The sequence below is a fragment of the Haliotis cracherodii genome, unplaced genomic scaffold (genome assembly GCF_022045235.1).
Source record: "Haliotis cracherodii isolate W230 unplaced genomic scaffold, xgHalCrac1.p SCAF_1, whole genome shotgun sequence".
Classification (NCBI taxonomy): Eukaryota; Metazoa; Mollusca; class Gastropoda; order Lepetellida; family Haliotidae; genus Haliotis; species Haliotis cracherodii.
Genome location: NW_027266264.1, coordinates 41,104,740 through 41,123,957, shown reverse-complemented (window position 1 = coordinate 41,123,957; position 19,218 = coordinate 41,104,740). Strand labels below are relative to the sequence as shown.

The 19,218-nt window shown below is 40.8% G+C and overlaps 2 protein-coding genes and 2 pseudogenes across 4 annotated transcripts in view; 1 reads left to right on the top strand and 3 right to left on the bottom strand.

Moving 5' to 3' along the window:
- Window positions 1-19,218, bottom strand: part of LOC139477956 (uncharacterized) — a 405,897-nt gene that overhangs the window by 162,809 nt on the left and 223,870 nt on the right. The window lies entirely within an intron of this gene.
- On the bottom strand, window positions 3,897-5,653 carry LOC139464507 (zinc finger CCHC domain-containing protein 18-like; annotated as a pseudogene).
- On the bottom strand, window positions 10,789-12,545 carry LOC139464496 (zinc finger CCHC domain-containing protein 18-like; annotated as a pseudogene).
- LOC139470794 (melatonin receptor type 1A-like) lies at window positions 13,728-16,264 on the top strand. The gene is made up of 2 exons (XM_071253086.1): window positions 13,728-13,764; window positions 14,266-16,264. Exons 1-2 carry the CDS (start codon window positions 13,728-13,730, stop codon window positions 15,063-15,065), a joined length of 837 nt encoding a protein of 278 aa, XP_071109187.1. The 3' UTR covers window positions 15,066-16,264.

Below are 19,218 nucleotides of genomic sequence, written 5' to 3'. Positions count from 1 at the left end.
ACTTACATTTGGATCAAGAGCCATATTCTGTTCCTGAGTTGTATTTCCAACATTGACATCATTGGAAATCCGTGATGCAGTATTATCCGTCTCAGTGGAAGATGAAGTGATGGAAATATCATGGTTTCCATGACCACCCCCAACAGAGAAAACTACCATGTCCTCGCAATCACTGTCCTCCGTCGAGGAATGATCGGATTCAGGTATCTCACATTGACTTGGTTGACTTTGCCTAGGTTCCTGCTCATGTCGAACTGGAAGAGACATGTAAGGAAGCAACATATTTCTGTGCAAAGTTTTTGTGGGGCCTTGTCCATCTTCTCTTTTGACGATGTATACCGGGATGTCTCGGTTGGGCTGGTGAAGAAGAACATAAGACTCACGAGACCAAAAATCTGCTAACTTATGTTTTCCCTTAAAACCTACATTTCTCACAAGAACCCTGTCACCTTCAGAAAGAACAGCTTCCCTCACTCTACGGTCATATCTCTTCTTGTGCCGACTGGCAGCCTTTCCCGACTCTGCGGAAGCAACCTTGTAAGCAAAATTCAACCTTTCCTTCAATTGTGAAACATAATCTGTCCCAGAACTTTCTTGCAAATCTTCAGAACCAATACCAAGAAAAGCATCCAAAGCTAAACGTGGATGGCGCCCAAACATAAGAAAAAATGGTGAATAGCCTGTACTATCATGTCTGGTAGCATTGTATGCATGTGCGAGAGCTGGAACATACATTGTCCAATTTTCCTTCTGATTGTCCTCCAAAGTACCTAGCATTTTGAGGAGAGTCTGATTAAACCGTTCTACCATACCATTTCCCATAGGATGATATGGTGAGGTGCTAGTCTTAACTGTACCTGCAAGCCTGCACAAAGCTCTTATGACCTTAGATTCAAAGTTGCGTCCTTTGTCACTATGCAGCCGAGCTGGAAATCCATAATGAAGGAAAAAATCAAACAATGCCTTGGCTGTTGTGTTAGCAGTCTGATTTCTGGTAGGAATAGCCTGTGCAAACCTAGTAAAATGATCAGTGATAACTAGGATATTACCACAGCCCCTAGCTTCCTCTAGTGAGAGGTAATCTATACAAACCAACTCCATGGGTTGACTAGTAGTCACATTAACTAATGGAGCAGCAACTTGGTTTGGAGAATTTTTCGTCTGATGCATCTCACACAACAACGTACCTTTCTATCCACATCACTGGTTAAACCAGGCCAATAGAATCGTGATTGTGCTAAATCCAATGTTCTATCGCGTCCTTGGTGACCCATATCATCATGCAGTGCATCAAGAACAAGTTTTTGCCATTGCTTTGGTAAGACAAGCTGATGTCCTAAACTGTTTTGATGCCACCTCTTCCTGAAGAGGACACCATCCCTCAAAACAAACTTAGACCATTGTCCTAAGAGTCTACGGACTGTGTCAGTCTCCTTACGCAATTGACGTGACGTAGGTTTTCTCTCGTTCAAAACAAAACCTGCAACCCTAGCTATATCCGGATCCTTAGATTGTTCAAATGCCCAATCAACATGATTAAATGGGACTTTGCTTTCCTCAACAGCTGGACTAACAGTCAAACACCTAACAGCATTCATGGTCTGACAGCAACAAACTGCTTTTACTACATCTGCCTGAATATGCTGAGAAAACTGAGGGTGACGAGATAATGCATCAGCATCCTTGTTGATTTTCCCTGCACGATAGACAATCTTGAAATCATAAGTGGATAAAGCAGCTAGCCACCTATGACCAGTTGCATCCAGCTTGGCTGTTGACAAAACATATGTAAGGGGATTGTTGTCCGTTCTTACTTCAAAACGACTTCCATACAGATACTCATGGAATTTGTCACACACAGCCCACTTTAGCGCCAAGAATTCCAACTTATGAGCTGGGTAATTTCTCTCAGGTTTCCTAAGTGCTCTACTGGCGTATGCTATCACACGTTCCCTACCATCCTGAACTTGATAAAGTATTGCCCCTAGACCTTCCATACTTGCATCTATGTTAATGATAAAAGGTAAAGTGTAGTCTGCATAGGCTAGCACTGGAGGTGATGTAAGACACTGTATCAGTGTATCAAAAGCTTTCTGCTGTTTGCTATTCCAAGTTCATATTCCCTTCTGTTTTGGCTTTCCTTTCTGCAGATTCCCAAGAAGTAAATCAGTCAAAGGTTTCGCTATCCTGGCATAGTTCTCGACAAATCTACGGTAATAACCGGTGAAACCCAGAAACTTCTGTAGCTCTTTAATGTTCTTAGGAATTGGCCAATTTATCAGTGTTTCCACTTTCTCTGGATCTGTTTCTACACCCTGTGATGACACAATATGTCCTAGGTATTTAACCTTATTTCTGAAAAGCTCACACTTTGAAGGTTTCAACTTTAGACCATGTTCTCGCAACCTCTGAAAAACAGCCTCTACTCTCTCCAAATGTTGTTCAAACGTTTGTGAGAAAATAATGATGTCATCAATATAGATCAAGCATTCCTTAAGGTGTAAATCCCCCATACATCTTTCCATTAATCTCTGAAAAGTTGCTGGTGCATTTGTCAACCCAAATGGCATTCTATTACACTCATAGAAGCCGAGAGGACCTACAGAAAATGCTGTTTTTTCCTTATCCGGTTCTTTTAACTCTACTTGCCAGTAGCCAGAGCTCAAATCAAGCTTGGAGAACCACCGAGAACCAACAAGACAATCAAGAGTTTCATCTATCCTGGGTAAAGAATATGAATCTCTAATGGTCCTAGCATTAAGTTTTCTCATGTCAATGCATACTCTCAGACCGTTGTCCCTTTTGCGTACTAAGACAATGTTTGAAGAATAAGGGCTACTACTTTCACGAATGGCTCCACACTCAAGCATGTTTTTAAGATGTTGCCTTACTTCTTCAAATAAGGCTGGGGGTATCCTACGGTATGGCTCCTTAAATGGTTTATCATCGGTGAGGTTTATTTCATGTTGGACTGTTGTAGTATGCCCTAAATCCAATGAATGTTGAGACATAATGTCTGACCAATGACTAAGCATACCCTCGACCTTGTGTTTCTGTTCACATGACAGTGGACTGCCCTCTAAATCAATGGTAACGGGAGGATTTTCTTTAACAGTACCAGAAGAAAACTTGTCTAAGTTCAACGGTGAACAATCCATCACCTGAACCTCCTGCAAATTACACAGCTTAGCTCTACCTGGGAGTGTAATAACCCTTGCAGATAAATTACAAACTTTGACATGAACTACAGTACTTGTGCCTTGAGCTCCTATTTCTACTACCCTTGGACAGATCTAACCCTTGAGGTGAACTGCCATTATCTAACTGTTCGGTAACAGCGGTCATTCTGCCTGACTGGGTATGGACTATGCCTCTCAATGGAGCAACTGCCATGGGCTTAAGTGAAAAGGAATGCTTACTGGTAGACCTGACAATACCTACACTGGCATTCAAATATGCCAAGATTGCCTGCCAAGGTTCAGAGACAACATCCAGTGGACAATGGCGAAATAGTTTGAGAGCATTGGTACCTAGAATCACAGGAATTCTAGCATTAAACTCTGTATCCCCAACTACCAAGACTGGAATGTCATACGTTCTAGTATCAAATGCAACGCCAATAGGAACCTCAATATAACCTAAATATGGCAGCTTGTTACCAGTTGCACCACTCACTTCCAATTGAAACTCTTCCAGACTGCGCAACTCAAGATCATTCATGTGCTCATGATAAAACGTTTCTGCAATGGTTGTTACCTGTGAACCTGTATCAAGCAAGACCAAACATTCCCTGCCATTAACAAAGACATTAGCCTCTACACGTGGACCAACCATCCTAGAATACAGGTCATTGGAGCTGGAACTATCAGTGACGTCTGTTTGCTCCTCAACAGAAGTCAAGACTGGTTTAAAGCCCGGTTACTGACCATACCTCTACCACGACCCTGGCCACTACAACGTGAACTAGAATTTTCAGAGTTACTACCAGATTGAGTAACTTGTCCAACTTTGGACTCAAGTTTTGTTAATCTAGTTACAATCTCCCCAACATCCTTCTCCAATTTTGATGATTTATGTTGATTTGAACTTATCTGGTTTTTCTCTAAATTCTCTAATCTCTTGATAATATCCTTCAAGTATTGAGATATATCTGCATCAACAACCTGAGAATGAACTTGAGGCTTCTTCTGTTTAGAGTCCTTAACCCTATTAGACCCAGTCAGCTCTTGTTCTGTTTCTCGAACAACACGAAGCAGAGAATCAAAATCTGTACAATCATCAAATTTGTGACGCGTGGCATCCTTAAGCCTGTCATTTTTTAAACCACTCCAAAACTTTGTCTTTAAAATGCAATCCCCTGATCCTTCATTTATGAAGTCGCCCTTCATCTTAACTTTCATCAATGTGTCCTCAAGCCTACAAGCCCACGTTGCCACGGACTCACTATCCTTCTGACAATCAGTGAAAAAATCCTGAAGAAGTGTATCAGCTGAACTAACAACACCATATATGCTATCCAGTTTAGCCAAGATTTCCTCAACTGAGGCAGATTCTCCAAGTAAGAGAACAACTTTTCCAGCCTCCCCTTTAAGAGATTTCCGAACAGCCTGAGTTAGGATGAAAGTGGGATAATATCTATCTCTAAGCAAGCATTTGACCTCAAAAACCCAACTCTCGAAGGATGATTCCCCCTTAGCATCACTGCCAGAAAATGTTGAAATACGAGGTGGCTTCAATGTGTACTAGGTGAAGAAGAAAAGGAATGACTTGCCACCCGGTGAGGTGTTGAACTTGGTGGAAGCACACGGTAGCCAGATGTTTCCATAAACCTGATCATTTTCTGGAGATCCTCACGGCCAATGTGCCCCTCTTCCTCCTTCAAGCCTTCCCAGTCCTCTTTCCCACCAGTAGCCATGGCTGCACGGGTAATCAACAAATAGAGTAATACAACAAAGACTTTCTCAAGCATTAGAAGTGAAAATATATCCATGAAGTTCACAATTATAAATGCTGGACCAAGCTGCTGTCTGAAAACAAACAAGTCATTATTAATGGCATCAATTTGAATCAGTCAATATAAAATGTGTCAGTGAGTATTATTGCAATACTTGTTAAGGGATATTGAGTGAAAATGCAGTGCAGATAAACCTTCCATACAGTCAAACATTCATTCTTTCCATTTTACTCACAGTAAACTTCTACCTGAATTTGTTTTAAACACCCAGATTATAGTACGCTAACAAAATAATCACACAAAGGTATTCCAAAAACGGAATTCACAGTCAAAAAATAACAAAATCGAACAACAAACATTTCAAATGGCCATGCTAGGTTCATAATCAAGAATGAACATACACAAACACAATCTTCACTTTGCCGACGAGAACAATGTCACATGCTGACATCACAATGTCAAGCAAACACAATGAAAAGTATAAAGTCACTTGAACCTCAGCGAAGTCGGTGAACAGAAAGTTATTGTCCTGGCACAAAAAGAAAAAACAACCAAAACACCAACAACCAACTTAGGAACGCGAACGCGATAACGCGAGTGTACACATGATGCCGGCGATGTCAATCATAATTTCCCCATGGGGTACGAGCCCTACCACTTCCAACTGAATATCTCAACACGAGAAAAGAATAGCTCCATCCATGCGGAGACTGCAGCTGCTGTGATTACAACCACAGGGATACGATGACATCACGGCCACACAAGCCACAGGTCTTCATTCCTACATCAGCCCCACGTTGGGCGCCATAATGTCACAGGAACAACAAAGTTCTCGTTCTGGGCTGATGTTTTATTTATGATGAGTCCTGTAATTATAACAAAATCACATGTTACATGGCTTGGTGGTCCGGCATGGTGTGTCTTGAGTTCCTAACACATGCTGACCATGTAGTTGTTTTTAACTACTATATTATTGATATTCATTTCAATAATAAAACAGTCATCTACTATATTATTGATATTCATTTCAATAATAAAACAGTCATCTACTATATTATTGATATTCATTTCAATAATTAAACAGTTATCTGGATTAATATAATTCACACAAGAATGAACCTATTTCAATAAAAAAAAAGATTAAAGGCATTCACACAACCCATTCAACATACCTGTAATTATAACAAAATCACATGTTACATGGCTTGGTGGTCCGGCATGGTGTGTCTTGAGTTCCTAACACATGCTGACCATGTAGTTGTTTTTAACTACTATATTATTGATATTCATTTCCATAATAAAACTGTCATCTACTATATTATTGATATTCATTTCAATAATAAAACAGTCATCTACTATATTATTGATATTCATTTCAATAATTAAACAGTTATCTGGATTAATATAATTCACACAAGAATGAACCTATTTCAATAAAAAAAAAGATTAAAGGCATTCACACAACCCATTCAACATACCTGTAATTATAACAAAATCACATGTTACATGGCTTGGTGGTCCGGCATGGTGTGTGCTGGGTTCCTAACACATGCAGTCTTTATAGAGGACAGTCATGTGATCTGCCTCTACATCTGCATGTGCCAGGGCCCAGGATGTACCTCACAGACCACAGTTAAGGTGGCCTGTTCAAGCCAATATTAGATATGGAAACAAGTTGGTGACATAATTAAAATATTAGTAAAACATAACCTGCGACAGCTTCCCCCCTTCTGTAAAATGTCGTCCCTGACATTTCAAATACGAACAGCATCTGAAAATAAAAACCAACAAATTAGCACATAGATACAAAAATTGTCTGAACAACTTGAGAAATCAGACAAAGATTTCAGTATCAGCCTGATGCTGCATGACCCAGTTGCCATCATTGAACCAGGCAGGTGGTCTTCTTTCACGACTGGATCGCCGTGGAACAAATGGACTTACATTTGGATCAAGAGCCATATTCTGTTCCTGAGTTGTATTTCCAACATTGACATCATTGGAAATCCGTGATGCAGTATTATCCGTCTCAGTGGAAGATGAAGTGATGGAAATATCATGGTTTCCATGACCACCCCCAACAGAGAAAACTACCATGTCCTCGCAATCACTGTCCTCCGTCGAGGAATGATCGGATTCAGGTATCTCACATTGACTTGGTTGACTTTGCCTAGGTTCCTGCTCATGTCGAACTGGAAGAGACATGTAAGGAAGCAACATATTTCTGTGCAAAGTTTTTGTGGGGCCTTGTCCATCTTCTCTTTTGACGATGTATACCGGGATGTCTCGGTTGGGCTGGTGAAGAAGAACATAAGACTCACGAGACCAAAAATCTGCTAACTTATGTTTTCCCTTAAAACCTACATTTCTCACAAGAACCCTGTCACCTTCAGAAAGAACAGCTTCCCTCACTCTACGGTCATATCTCTTCTTGTGCCGACTGGCAGCCTTTCCCGACTCTGCGGAAGCAACCTTGTAAGCAAAATTCAACCTTTCCTTCAATTGTGAAACATAATCTGTCCCAGAACTTTCTTGCAAATCTTCAGAACCAATACCAAGAAAAGCATCCAAAGCTAAACGTGGATGGCGCCCAAACATAAGAAAAAATGGTGAATAGCCTGTACTATCATGTCTGGTAGCATTGTATGCATGTGCGAGAGCTGGAACATACATTGTCCAATTTTCCTTCTGATTGTCCTCCAAAGTACCTCGCATTTTGAGGAGAGTCTGATTAAACCGTTCTACCATACCATTTCCCATGGGATGATATGGTGAGGTGCTAGTCTTAACTGTACCTGCAAGCCTGCACAAAGCTCTAATGACCTTAGATTCAAAGTTGCGTCCTTTGTCACTATGCAGCCGAGCTGGAAATCCATAATGAAGGAAAAAATCAAACAATGCCTTGGCTGTTGTGTTAGCAGTCTGATTTCTGGTAGGAATAGCCTGTGCAAACCTAGTAAAATGATCAGTGATAACTAGGATATTACCACAGCCCCTAGCTTCCTCTAGTGAGAGGTAATCTATACAAACCAACTCCATGGGTTGACTAGTAGTCACATTAACTAATGGAGCAGCAACTTGGTTTGGAGAATTTTTCGTCTGATGCATCTCACACAACCACGTACCTTTCTATCCACATCACTGGTTAAACCAGGCCAATAGAATCGTGATTGTGCTAAATCCAATGTTCTATCGCGTCCTTGGTGACCCATATCATCATGCAGTGCATCAAGAACAAGTTTTTGCCATTGCTTTGGTAAGACAAGCTGATGTCCTAAACTGTTTTGATGCCACCTCTTCCTGAAGAGGACACCATCCCTCAAAACAAACTTAGACCATTGTCCTAAGAGTCTACGGACTGTGTCAGTCTCCTTACTCAATTGACGTGACGTAGGTTTTCTCTCGTTCAAAACAAAACCTGCAACCCTAGCTATATCCGGATCCTTAGATTGTTCAAATGCCCAATCAACATGATTAAATGGGACTTTGCTTTCCTCAACAGCTGGACTAACAGTCAAACACCTAACAGCATTCACGGTCTGACAGCAACAAACTGCTTTTACTACATCTGCCTGAATATGCTGAGAAAACTGAGGGTGACGAGATAATGCATCAGCATCCTTGTTGATTTTCCCTGCACGATAGACAATCTTGAAATCATAAGTGGATAAAGCAGCTAGCCACCTATGACCAGTTGCATCCAGCTTGGCTGTTGACAAAACATATGTAAGGGGATTGTTGTCCGTTCTTACTTCAAAACGACTTCCATACAGATACTCATGGAATTTGTCACACACAGCCCACTTTAGCGCCAAGAATTCCAACTTATGAGCTGGGTAATTTCTCTCAGGTTTCCTAAGTGCTCTACTGGCGTATGCTATCACACGTTCCCTACCATCCTGAACTTGATAAAGTATTGCCCCTAGACCTTCCATACTTGCATCTATGTTAATGATAAAAGGTAAAGTGTAGTCTGCATAGGCTAGCACTGGAGGTGATGTAAGACACTGTATCAGTGTATCAAAAGCTTTCTGCTGTTTGCTATTCCAAGTTCATATTCCCTTCTGTTTTGGCTTTCCTTTCTGCAGATTCCCAAGAAGTAAATCAGTCAAAGGTTTCGCTATCCTGGCATAGTTCTCGACAAATCTACGGTAATAACCGGTGAAACCCAGAAACTTCTGTAGCTCTTTAATGTTCTTAGGAATTGGCCAATTTATCAGTGTTTCCACTTTCTCTGGATCTGTTTCTACACCCTGTGATGACACAATATGTCCTAGGTATTTAACCTTATTTCTGAAAAGCTCACACTTTGAAGGTTTCAACTTTAGACCATGTTCTCGCAACCTCTGAAAAACAGCCTCTACTCTCTCCAAATGTTGTTCAAACGTTTGTGAGAAAATAATGATGTCATCAATATAGATCAAGCAATCCTTAAGGTGTAAATCCCCCATACATCTTTCCATTAATCTCTGAAAAGTTGCTGGTGCATTTGTCAACCCAAATGGCATTCTATTACACTCATAGAAGCCGAGAGGACCTACAGAAAATGCTGTTTTTTCCTTATCCGGTTCTTTTAACTCTACTTGCCAGTAGCCAGAGCTCAAATCAAGCTTGGAGAACCACCGAGAACCAACAAGACAATCAAGAGTTTCATCTATCCTGGGTAAAGAATATGAATCTCTAATGGTCCTAGCATTAAGTTTTCTCATGTCAATGCATACTCTCAGACCGTTGTCCCTTTTGCGTACTAAGACAATGTTTGAAGAATAAGGGCTACTACTTTCACGAATGGCTCCACACTCAAGCATGTTTTTAAGATGTTGCCTTACTTCTTCAAATAAGGCTGGGGGTATCCTACGGTATGGCTCCTTAAATGGTTTATCATCGGTGAGGTTTATTTCATGTTGGACTGTTGTAGTATGCCCTAAATCCAATGAATGTTGAGACATAATGTCTGACCAATGACTAAGCATACCCTCGACCTTGTGTTTCTGTTCACATGACAGTGGACTGCCCTCTAAATCAATGGTAACGGGAGGATTTTCTTTAACAGTACCAGAAGAAAACTTGTCTAAGTTCAACGGTGAACAATCCATCACCTGAACCTCCTGCAAATTACACAGCTTAGCTCTACCTGGGAGTGTAATAACCCTTGCAGATAAATTACAAACTTTGACATGAACTACAGTACTTGTGCCTTGAGCTCCTATTTCTACTACCCTTGGACAGATCTAACCCTTGAGGTGAACTGCCATTATCTAACTGTTCGGTAACAGCGGTCATTCTGCCTGACTGGGTATGGACTATGCCTCTCAATGGAGCAACTGCCATGGGCTTAAGTGAAAAGGAATGCTTACTGGTAGACCTGACAATACCTACACTGGCATTCAAATATGCCAAGATTGCCTGCCAAGGTTCAGAGACAACATCCAGTGGACAATGGCGAAATAGTTTGAGAGCATTGGTACCTAGAATCACAGGAATTCTAGCATTAAACTCTGTATCCCCAACTACCAAGACTGGAATGTCATACGTTCTAGTATCAAATGCAACGCCAATAGGAACCTCAATATAACCTAAATATGGCAGCTTGTTACCAGTTGCACCACTCACTTCCAATTGAAACTCTTCCAGACTGCGCAACTCAAGATCATTCATGTGCTCATGATAAAACGTTTCTGCAATGGTTGTTACCTGTGAACCTGTATCAAGCAAGACCAAACATTCCCTGCCATTAACAAAGACATTAGCCTCTACACGTGGACCAACCATCCTAGAATACAGGTCATTGGAGCTGGAACTATCAGTGACGTCTGTTTGCTCCTCAACAGAAGTCAAGACTGGTTTAAAGCCCGGTTACTGACCATACCTCTACCACGACCCTGGCCACTACAACGTGAACTAGAATTTTCAGAGTTACTACCAGATTGAGTAACTTGTCCAACTTTGGACTCAAGTTTTGTTAATCTAGTTACAATCTCCCCAACATCCTTCTCCAATTTTGATGATTTATGTTGATTTGAACTTATCTGGTTTTTCTCTAAATTCTCTAATCTCTTGATAATATCCTTCAAGTATTGAGATATATCTGCATCAACAACCTGAGAATGAACTTGAGGCTTCTTCTGTTTAGAGTCCTTAACCCTATTAGACCCAGTCAGCTCTTGTTCTGTTTCTCGAACAACACGAAGCAGAGAATCAAAATCTGTACAATCATCAAATTTGTGACGCGTGGCATCCTTAAGCCTGTCATTTTTTAAACCACTCCAAAACTTTGTCTTTAAAATGCAATCCCCTGATCCTTCATTTATGAAGTCGCCCTTCATCTTAACTTTCATCAATGTGTCCTCAAGCCTACAAGCCCACGTTGCCACGGACTCACTATCCTTCTGACAATCAGTGAAAAAATCCTGAAGAAGTGTATCAGCTGAACTAACAACACCATATATGCTATCCAGTTTAGCCAAGATTTCCTCAACTGAGGCAGATTCTCCAAGTAAGAGAACAACTTTTCCAGCCTCCCCTTTAAGAGATTTCCGAACAGCCTGAGTTAGGATGAAAGTGGGATAATATCTATCTCTAAGCAAGCATTTGACCTCAAAAACCCAACTCTCGAAGGATGATTCCCCCTTAGCATCACTGCCAGAAAATGTTGAAATACGAGGTGGCTTCAATGTGTACTAGGTGAAGAAGAAAAGGAATGACTTGCCACCCGGTGAGGTGTTGAACTTGGTGGAAGCACACGGTAGCCAGATGTTTCCATAAACCTGATCATTTTCTGGAGATCCTCACGGCCAATGTGCCCCTCTTCCTCCTTCAAGCCTTCCCAGTCCTCTTTCCCACCAGTAGCCATGGCTGCACGGGTAATCAACAAATAGAGTAATACAACAAAGACTTTCTCAAGCATTAGAAGTGAAAATATATCCATGAAGTTCACAATTATAAATGCTGGACCAAGCTGCTGTCTGAAAACAAACAAGTCATTATTAATGGCATCAATTTGAATCAGTCAATATAAAATGTGTCAGTGAGTATTATTGCAATACTTGTTAAGGGATATTGAGTGAAAATGCAGTGCAGATAAACCTTCCATACAGTCAAACATTCATTCTTTCCATTTTACTCACAGTAAACTTCTACCTGAATTTGTTTTAAACACCCAGATTATAGTACGCTAACAAAATAATCACACAAAGGTATTCCAAAAACGGAATTCACAGTCAAAAAATAACAAAATCGAACAACAAACATTTCAAATGGCCATGCTAGGTTCATAATCAAGAATGAACATACACAAACACAATCTTCACTTTGCCGACGAGAACAATGTCACATGCTGACATCACAATGTCAAGCAAACACAATGAAAAGTATAAAGTCACTTGAACCTCAGCGAAGTCGGTGAACAGAAAGTTATTGTCCTGGCACAAAAAGAAAAAACAACCAAAACACCAACAACCAACTTAGGAACGCGAACGCGATAACGCGAGTGTACACATGATGCCGGCGATGTCAATCATAATTTCCCCATGGGGTACGAGCCCTACCACTTCCAACTGAATATCTCAACACGAGAAAAGAATAGCTCCATCCATGCGGAGACTGCAGCTGCTGTGATTACAAACACAGGGATACGATGACATCACGGCCACACAAGCCACAGGTCTTCATTCCTACATCAGCCCCACGTTGGGCGCCATAATGTCACAGGAACAACAAAGTTCTCGTTCTGGGCTGATGTTTTATTTATGATGAGTCCTGTAATTATAACAAAATCACATGTTACATGGCTTGGTGGTCCGGCATGGTGTGTCTTGAGTTCCTAACACATGCTGACCATGTAGTTGTTTTTAACTACTATATTATTGATATTCATTTCCATAATAAAACAGTCATCTACTATATTATTGATATTCATCTCAATAATAAAACAGTCATCTACTATATTATTGATATTCATTTCAATAATAAAACAGTCATCTACTATATTATTGATATTCATTTCAATAATTAAACAGTTATCTGGATTAATATAATTCACACAAGAATGAACCTATTTCAATAAAAAAAAAGATTAAAGGCATTCACACAACCCATTCAACATACCTGTAATTATAACAAAATCACATGTTACATGGCTTGGTGGTCCGGCATGGTGTGTCTTGAGTTCCTAACACATGCTGACCATGTAGTTGTTTTTAACTACTATATTATTGATATTCATTTCCATAATAAAACAGTCATCTACTATATTATTGATATTCATCTCAATAATAAAACAGTCATCTACTATATTATTGATATTCATTTCAATAATAAAACAGTCATCTACTATATTATTGATATTCATTTCAATAATTAAACAGTTATCTGGATTAATATAATTCACACAAGAATGAACCTATTTCAATAAAAAAAAAGATTAAAGGCATTCACACAACCCATTCAACATACCTGTAATTATAACAAAATCACATGTTACATGGCTTGGTGGTCCGGCATGGTGTGTGCTGGGTTCCTAACACATGCAGTCTTTATAGAGGACAGTCATGTGATCTGCCTCTACATCTGCATGTGCCAGGACCCAGGATGTACCTCACAGACCACAGTTAAGGTGGCCTGTTCAAGCCAATATTAGATATGGAAACAAGTTGGTGACATAATTAAAATATTAGTAAAACATAACCTGCGACACTTAGATAGTCACGTGTTTGTGTGGGTCATTGTTTCTGTACAGACTTGCGGTTTCATTGTGCCAGCCCACTGAGATACCATGCCGGAGTTCAACCTGGATGTCCCCCTCAAACACAGTATATTAACTCCGAGCCGACCAGTCCTTGTTTTCCCTTTTCTTTGAAAAATTAATTTGACTAAAACATTACAAACGTTATGAAAACGTTACTAAGCTGAAAGGCCCGTGGAAATCCAGAGTAGAATAGGTCTTCAGCAACCCATACCTGCGGTAAGAGGCGACTATGCTTGTCGTAAGAGGCGACAAACGGGACTGGGTGGTCAGGCTCGCTGACTTGGTTGATTCATGTCATCGTATCCCAACTGTGTGGATCGATGCTCATGATGTCAGTCACTGGATTGTCTAGTCCAGACTCGATTATTTACAGACCGCCGTTATAGAGCTGGAATATTGCTGAGTGCGGCGTTAAACAACCAACGAACCAACTATAACAAAAATGTTTATCCTGCATAATGTTTCTGTTTTACAGCCGCTTTTAAAAAAATAAGTCCATTAAATTCCGATACATCTCCACAAATTCAAAGGATAACATCATTTAAGTTTTTAATATACATTTTAGATAACTTCATTGCTTTTATTGCAGCCAAACTGGAGGGCTCCGATTTCTTCGACCGTATCCCAGGACTGTGTCGTGTCATAGGCTCGTTGTGCACGATGTCGTGTGTGGCGTCTCTCATGACCATCGCCGCCATGAGCTGCAACAGATACGTCTTCATCGTCCACAGCAAATACTACAGAACTATCTTCAAACCTCGCAACTGCGTCATCTTCTGCATGAGCTTCTACTGCGTGGGTCTCTGTCTCGTCCTCCTCAACCTCGCCGACATTGGCGACCACAACTTTGACCACAAGAGCCTCGAGTGCATCTGGGCGCGGATGGCGACGTATCCCTACACCGTGGTATTCTCCATCGTGCTGGTATGGATACCAATCACCGTTACCGGAATCTGCTATCTGCGCATGTACCTGCACGTGCGTGCCGTGAGAAAGCGCGTGAAGCAATCACGTGGCGACAGGTCGAAAACGAACAAACCTCCGAGTTTTCGACTGGCCAGAACACTATTCATCATCTATGTCGTGTTCAGTGTGTGCTGGATCCCATACGCGCTCATCATTGTCCTCGACGCTAGAGACACGTTTCATTTCGGGTCGCACGTGTATATCGTGGTTTTTGCGCATCTGCACCCGTCAATCAACTGGCTTGTTTATTATGCCACTCACCGGAAGTTCCATAACGCTTTCCTTGAAATCCTGCACCTTAACAAGTGTTTGAAGAGAAAACCGGATATGACGTCATCATCAGGGGCGCAAACGCCTTATGAAAATTCGAAACAAACTAGTACCACTGATGATATTTGAAAAAACAAACCAAAAAACCAAAACCCTTTATTGGACTTTCCACGACGATACCTTTTCTTATTCGTATTGCTGTGCTGATTAACAAAAAACATTTTGAATAGAAACATTGGACCAGCGAAGATCCGGGGTAGAATAGGTCTTCAGCAACCCATGCTTAAAAGGCGACTATGCTTGTCGTAAGAGGCGACTAACGGGATCGGGTGATCAGGCTCGCTGACTTGGTTGATGCATGTCATCGATCCCAATTGCGTTGATCGATGTTCATGATATCAATCACTAGGTTGACTGGTCCAGACTCCTTTATTTACAGCCCGCCGTCATTTAGCTGGAATATTGCCGAGTGCGGCGTAAAACAACCAACCAACCAAGGGATAAAGCCGACGGTATTATCCCGCGGGTGAGGGTTTTAAATCTCATAAAAACCCGACGGTAAACGTTTTATCTGACTTGAAGACCGAAAAAGGAAATATAAAACAACATTTATCAACACACACATTGAAAATACTTTCCGTGAACCCTAGAAAACGGGCGTAAATTATCTGTAGCTCGCGTACTGTACATTCTGAAAAGCATTGTGATTCATTAGCGCTTCTGTTGCCTTGTCGTTCACTCACTGGGCTTCAAACACAAGGGTTGCAAATTGGAGCCACGGAAATATGAAGAAAACATTTGTCATTTGATTTGACATAATAATACAGTTACAGTCTGACTTCACTGATGGTGTGTCACCGTGGATCGGTGCTCATGCTGTTAACCACTGGTTTATCTGGCTCGATTTTGTACATGCCGCCGCGGTATACTACTTAACATTTGTACATTACAAATATTTACATTATCCATTATCGACGTTGTATCTAAGATGTTCTGGTTGTGTGAAATGGACATGATTTTATAGTATCGTCGATTACCGATACATACACCACATTTTGTATATATCTATGTATATAATATTGGATGTGTACATGATCCCCCCGATCACAATCTGTGTCTAGATAATGACGAGTACTGTTTTCTGTTACATAACTTCACTTCACATACCGTTATCTTCATTCGCGCTGGATCGATGCTCATGATATCAATCGAGATCTAATGCAGAAGTGGGACACCCAAGTGGGTGTAAATATATTACATGCAATAAAAGCAAATATCGGTTATACCTACTTGGGTTGTCAGTCCAGATTTGAAGAGGTCATTTTAAGACGATGTCGTATTGGCCATTCACGTTATACTCATGAATGTATTTTAAAAGGTGAGGGTCCTCCATTCTGCATCCCTTGTGATGAAGGAATCACGGTCAAGCATGTCCTGCTTGATTGTGTTGATTTTTCCATCACAAGTGATAAATATTTCAACGTTTAATCACTCAAGGAATTTTTTTAACATAAACTCTCATTTAATTATTGGGTTTTTAAAAGAAATTGAATTGATTAATAAATTTCGATGTAGAAAGTTATATATTTTATAAATTGGTAATATATAATTATGAACTGAGATTGTTAGTGGTTGTACCCTTGATGGTGTTGAAGTAGCGTAAAATTATTGTCCCCCCAGAGAGGGTGCGTAAGCCCACTTCATTCAAAGTAATTTATATATACCAGGTTTTTAATCGTAGAATGATTGTTTGTTTTAATTTTGGCTAAATTTCTCCATAATCACCAATAACTGAAGGGATGGTGTAAATCCTGCCGGGGTCCATGCAGGTAGCGAAGTACTGTAAGTCCCCATGGTCCCCGGTATGGTGGCCTAACTTTAGTTGTTGGTGATCAATAGCCTGTTTTTATGATGTGTCGTCTGTCCTAATCCAATCATTTTATTGTTCCAAAACTAGTTTTAAAGTTATAATCTGTGATATATTGCAAGTTGTTGTACTGTCCTTCGACGACAGTTTTGTATATATGCTATAACTTGTTCAAGTCACGATATGGCTGAAATATTGCCGATGTGAATATTAACTTACTAACTCATCCCAGACACGAATATTTACAGACCGCCGTCATATAGCTGGAATATTGCTGAGTGCGGCGTTAAAGATAAGAAAAGAACACAAATAAAATATTTCATAAATATAGTCTGTAGTTCATGTACACTGCTGTTTGGAAACTGTTTATTTTGGCCAAACGTTTGTTATTTTATGGTTTACATATTTTTGCTAACCAATTAACCTGGGTCAGTGAAAATAGAAACAAATGTAACTTTGTGGGGTTCTTTTTTAAATATTGTACTTGGCATGACGTAATTGTTTGTGTAGGGTGGGGTAGCCTAGTGGTTAAAGTGTTCTCTCATCACACCGAAGATCTGTGTTCGATTTAAACAACAAACAAACCAACAAACCATTCGCGCTGAATCATTCCATGACCCAGATTAACAAAACCAGGCCTTCACATATCTTCCGTGTTTAAATTTGTTTTCAATTGTGTTAATATTTCGCTGTTTCCCTCTTCAGCGATACATATTTTAAGCGTAATTCATTTTGTTTATACTTCCTGTGATCTCACGACTTTGTTATATTGAATCTATTTTGAAATAAATAATGACAAAAATAGTGTCTATTGTGATATGATTTATTGTATCGAGGACGTTTGTGCTGTCATTAAATGCAAGTTTTGTTTGTTTGTTGTTTAACGCCGCACTCAGCAATATTCCAACTATATGACGGCGCTCTGTAAGTCATCCAGTGATTGACATCATGAGCATCGATCACGCAGTTGGGATACGATGACATGCATCAACCAAGTCAGCGAGCCCGACCACCCGATCCCGTTAGTCGCCTCTTAGGACAAGTATGGGTTGACCAATTCTAACTGCGTGGATCGATGCTCATGATCTAAATCTCTGGATCGTCTGGTCCAAACTCGATTATTTACAGACCGCCGTCATAAAGCCGGAATATTGCTGAATGCGGTGTTAGAAAACAAACAAACAAAATAATTCAATCGTGGGGCGGTGGGGTAGCCTTGTGGTTAAAGCAAAAGCTTATCACGTCGAAGGCCAGGGTTCGATTCTCCACATGGGTAAAATGTATGAAGATTATTCCTGGTGTCCCTGTCCTGAAATTACTGGAAAATTGTTAAAAGCGGTGTCACATCATACTCACTCACTTATGCAATGTCAGGTCAGTCTATATATTTAGTTTTCATAATCACGTGTGACTTGGCAATTACGAGTCTGCTCCTCTTTGGGTGGGGCGTCACTCTAATGTATGCGGCGCAGTCGTTCATTCAGCACCGTAGCAATATATGACAAGCAATTCACGTATGTCATCGCATGAGTGCGGAAAGCTACACAGTACACAGGGGTGTTGGGGCGTGAAAGAATATATATTATCTCTTTCCATTTATATCAATATCTGGTTGTTTGTTTAAAAGACAGACAAACGGCACAAGTGTCAATTGCAAAGCTTCCGCTCTCCTACTGCATGGAGAAGTGTGTCATATCACGTTTCAATCACGTGAATTTCGTGCAGCTCGTGCTCTACAGTCACTCCGAGACAACGTATGGTGAAGCGGCTTGAGCCGGTTATAAAATATGGACCAACAGAAGGGCTGGGACATGTGTTAGCCTGTAGAAGTGAGTGAGTATGGTTTTACGCCGTTTTAGCAATATTCCAGCAATATCACTGAGGGGGGCACCAGAAATGTGAGTTGGGTTTAACGCCGCTTTTAACAGTATATCATGGCGTGTCAGCTTTATGTGGGAGGAAAGCCCGAAGTGATGCAGGTCTCAGACTTTTTCCACTTCGGGGAAACCCACAGGCAAGGGTGTGGTGCTGACAAACCTTGAAACATAATCGGGGCGAACCGGGATTCGAACCCACAATCATAGCTTTTTGGAATAGCCCGTGCCCCCGCCACCAGAAATGGGCTTCATACGCTGAACCCATGTGGGGAATCGAATCCGGGTCTTCGGCGTGACGAGCTAACGCCTTAGCTACCCCCACCGCCGCCTCTTTTACCATTTACGTACGCTTCTTTTCTCGCCCAGGTTGTCTGTCCAGTAGTATCACAGGGCCACTTTCAAATGTCACTTTTCGTCACACGAAAGCCGAGGAGAGACGATCTTGTTCCCTCGGCTGTACATGAAATATTGATGTCGTCTACATCTTTTACATATAATATAACATTTAAAACAGTTTTCACTGCCTCAATGCACATCA

Bases quoted from the DNA above. Each gene is read 5' to 3' on its own strand.
- LOC139470794 (XM_071253086.1), top strand. From the start codon at position 13,728: ATGCCGGAGTTCAACCTGGATGTCCCCCTCAAACACA. The intron at 13,765-14,265 runs GTATATTAACTC...TATACATTTTAG, and splicing joins GGATGTCCCCCTCAAACACA to ATAACTTCATTGCTTTTATT.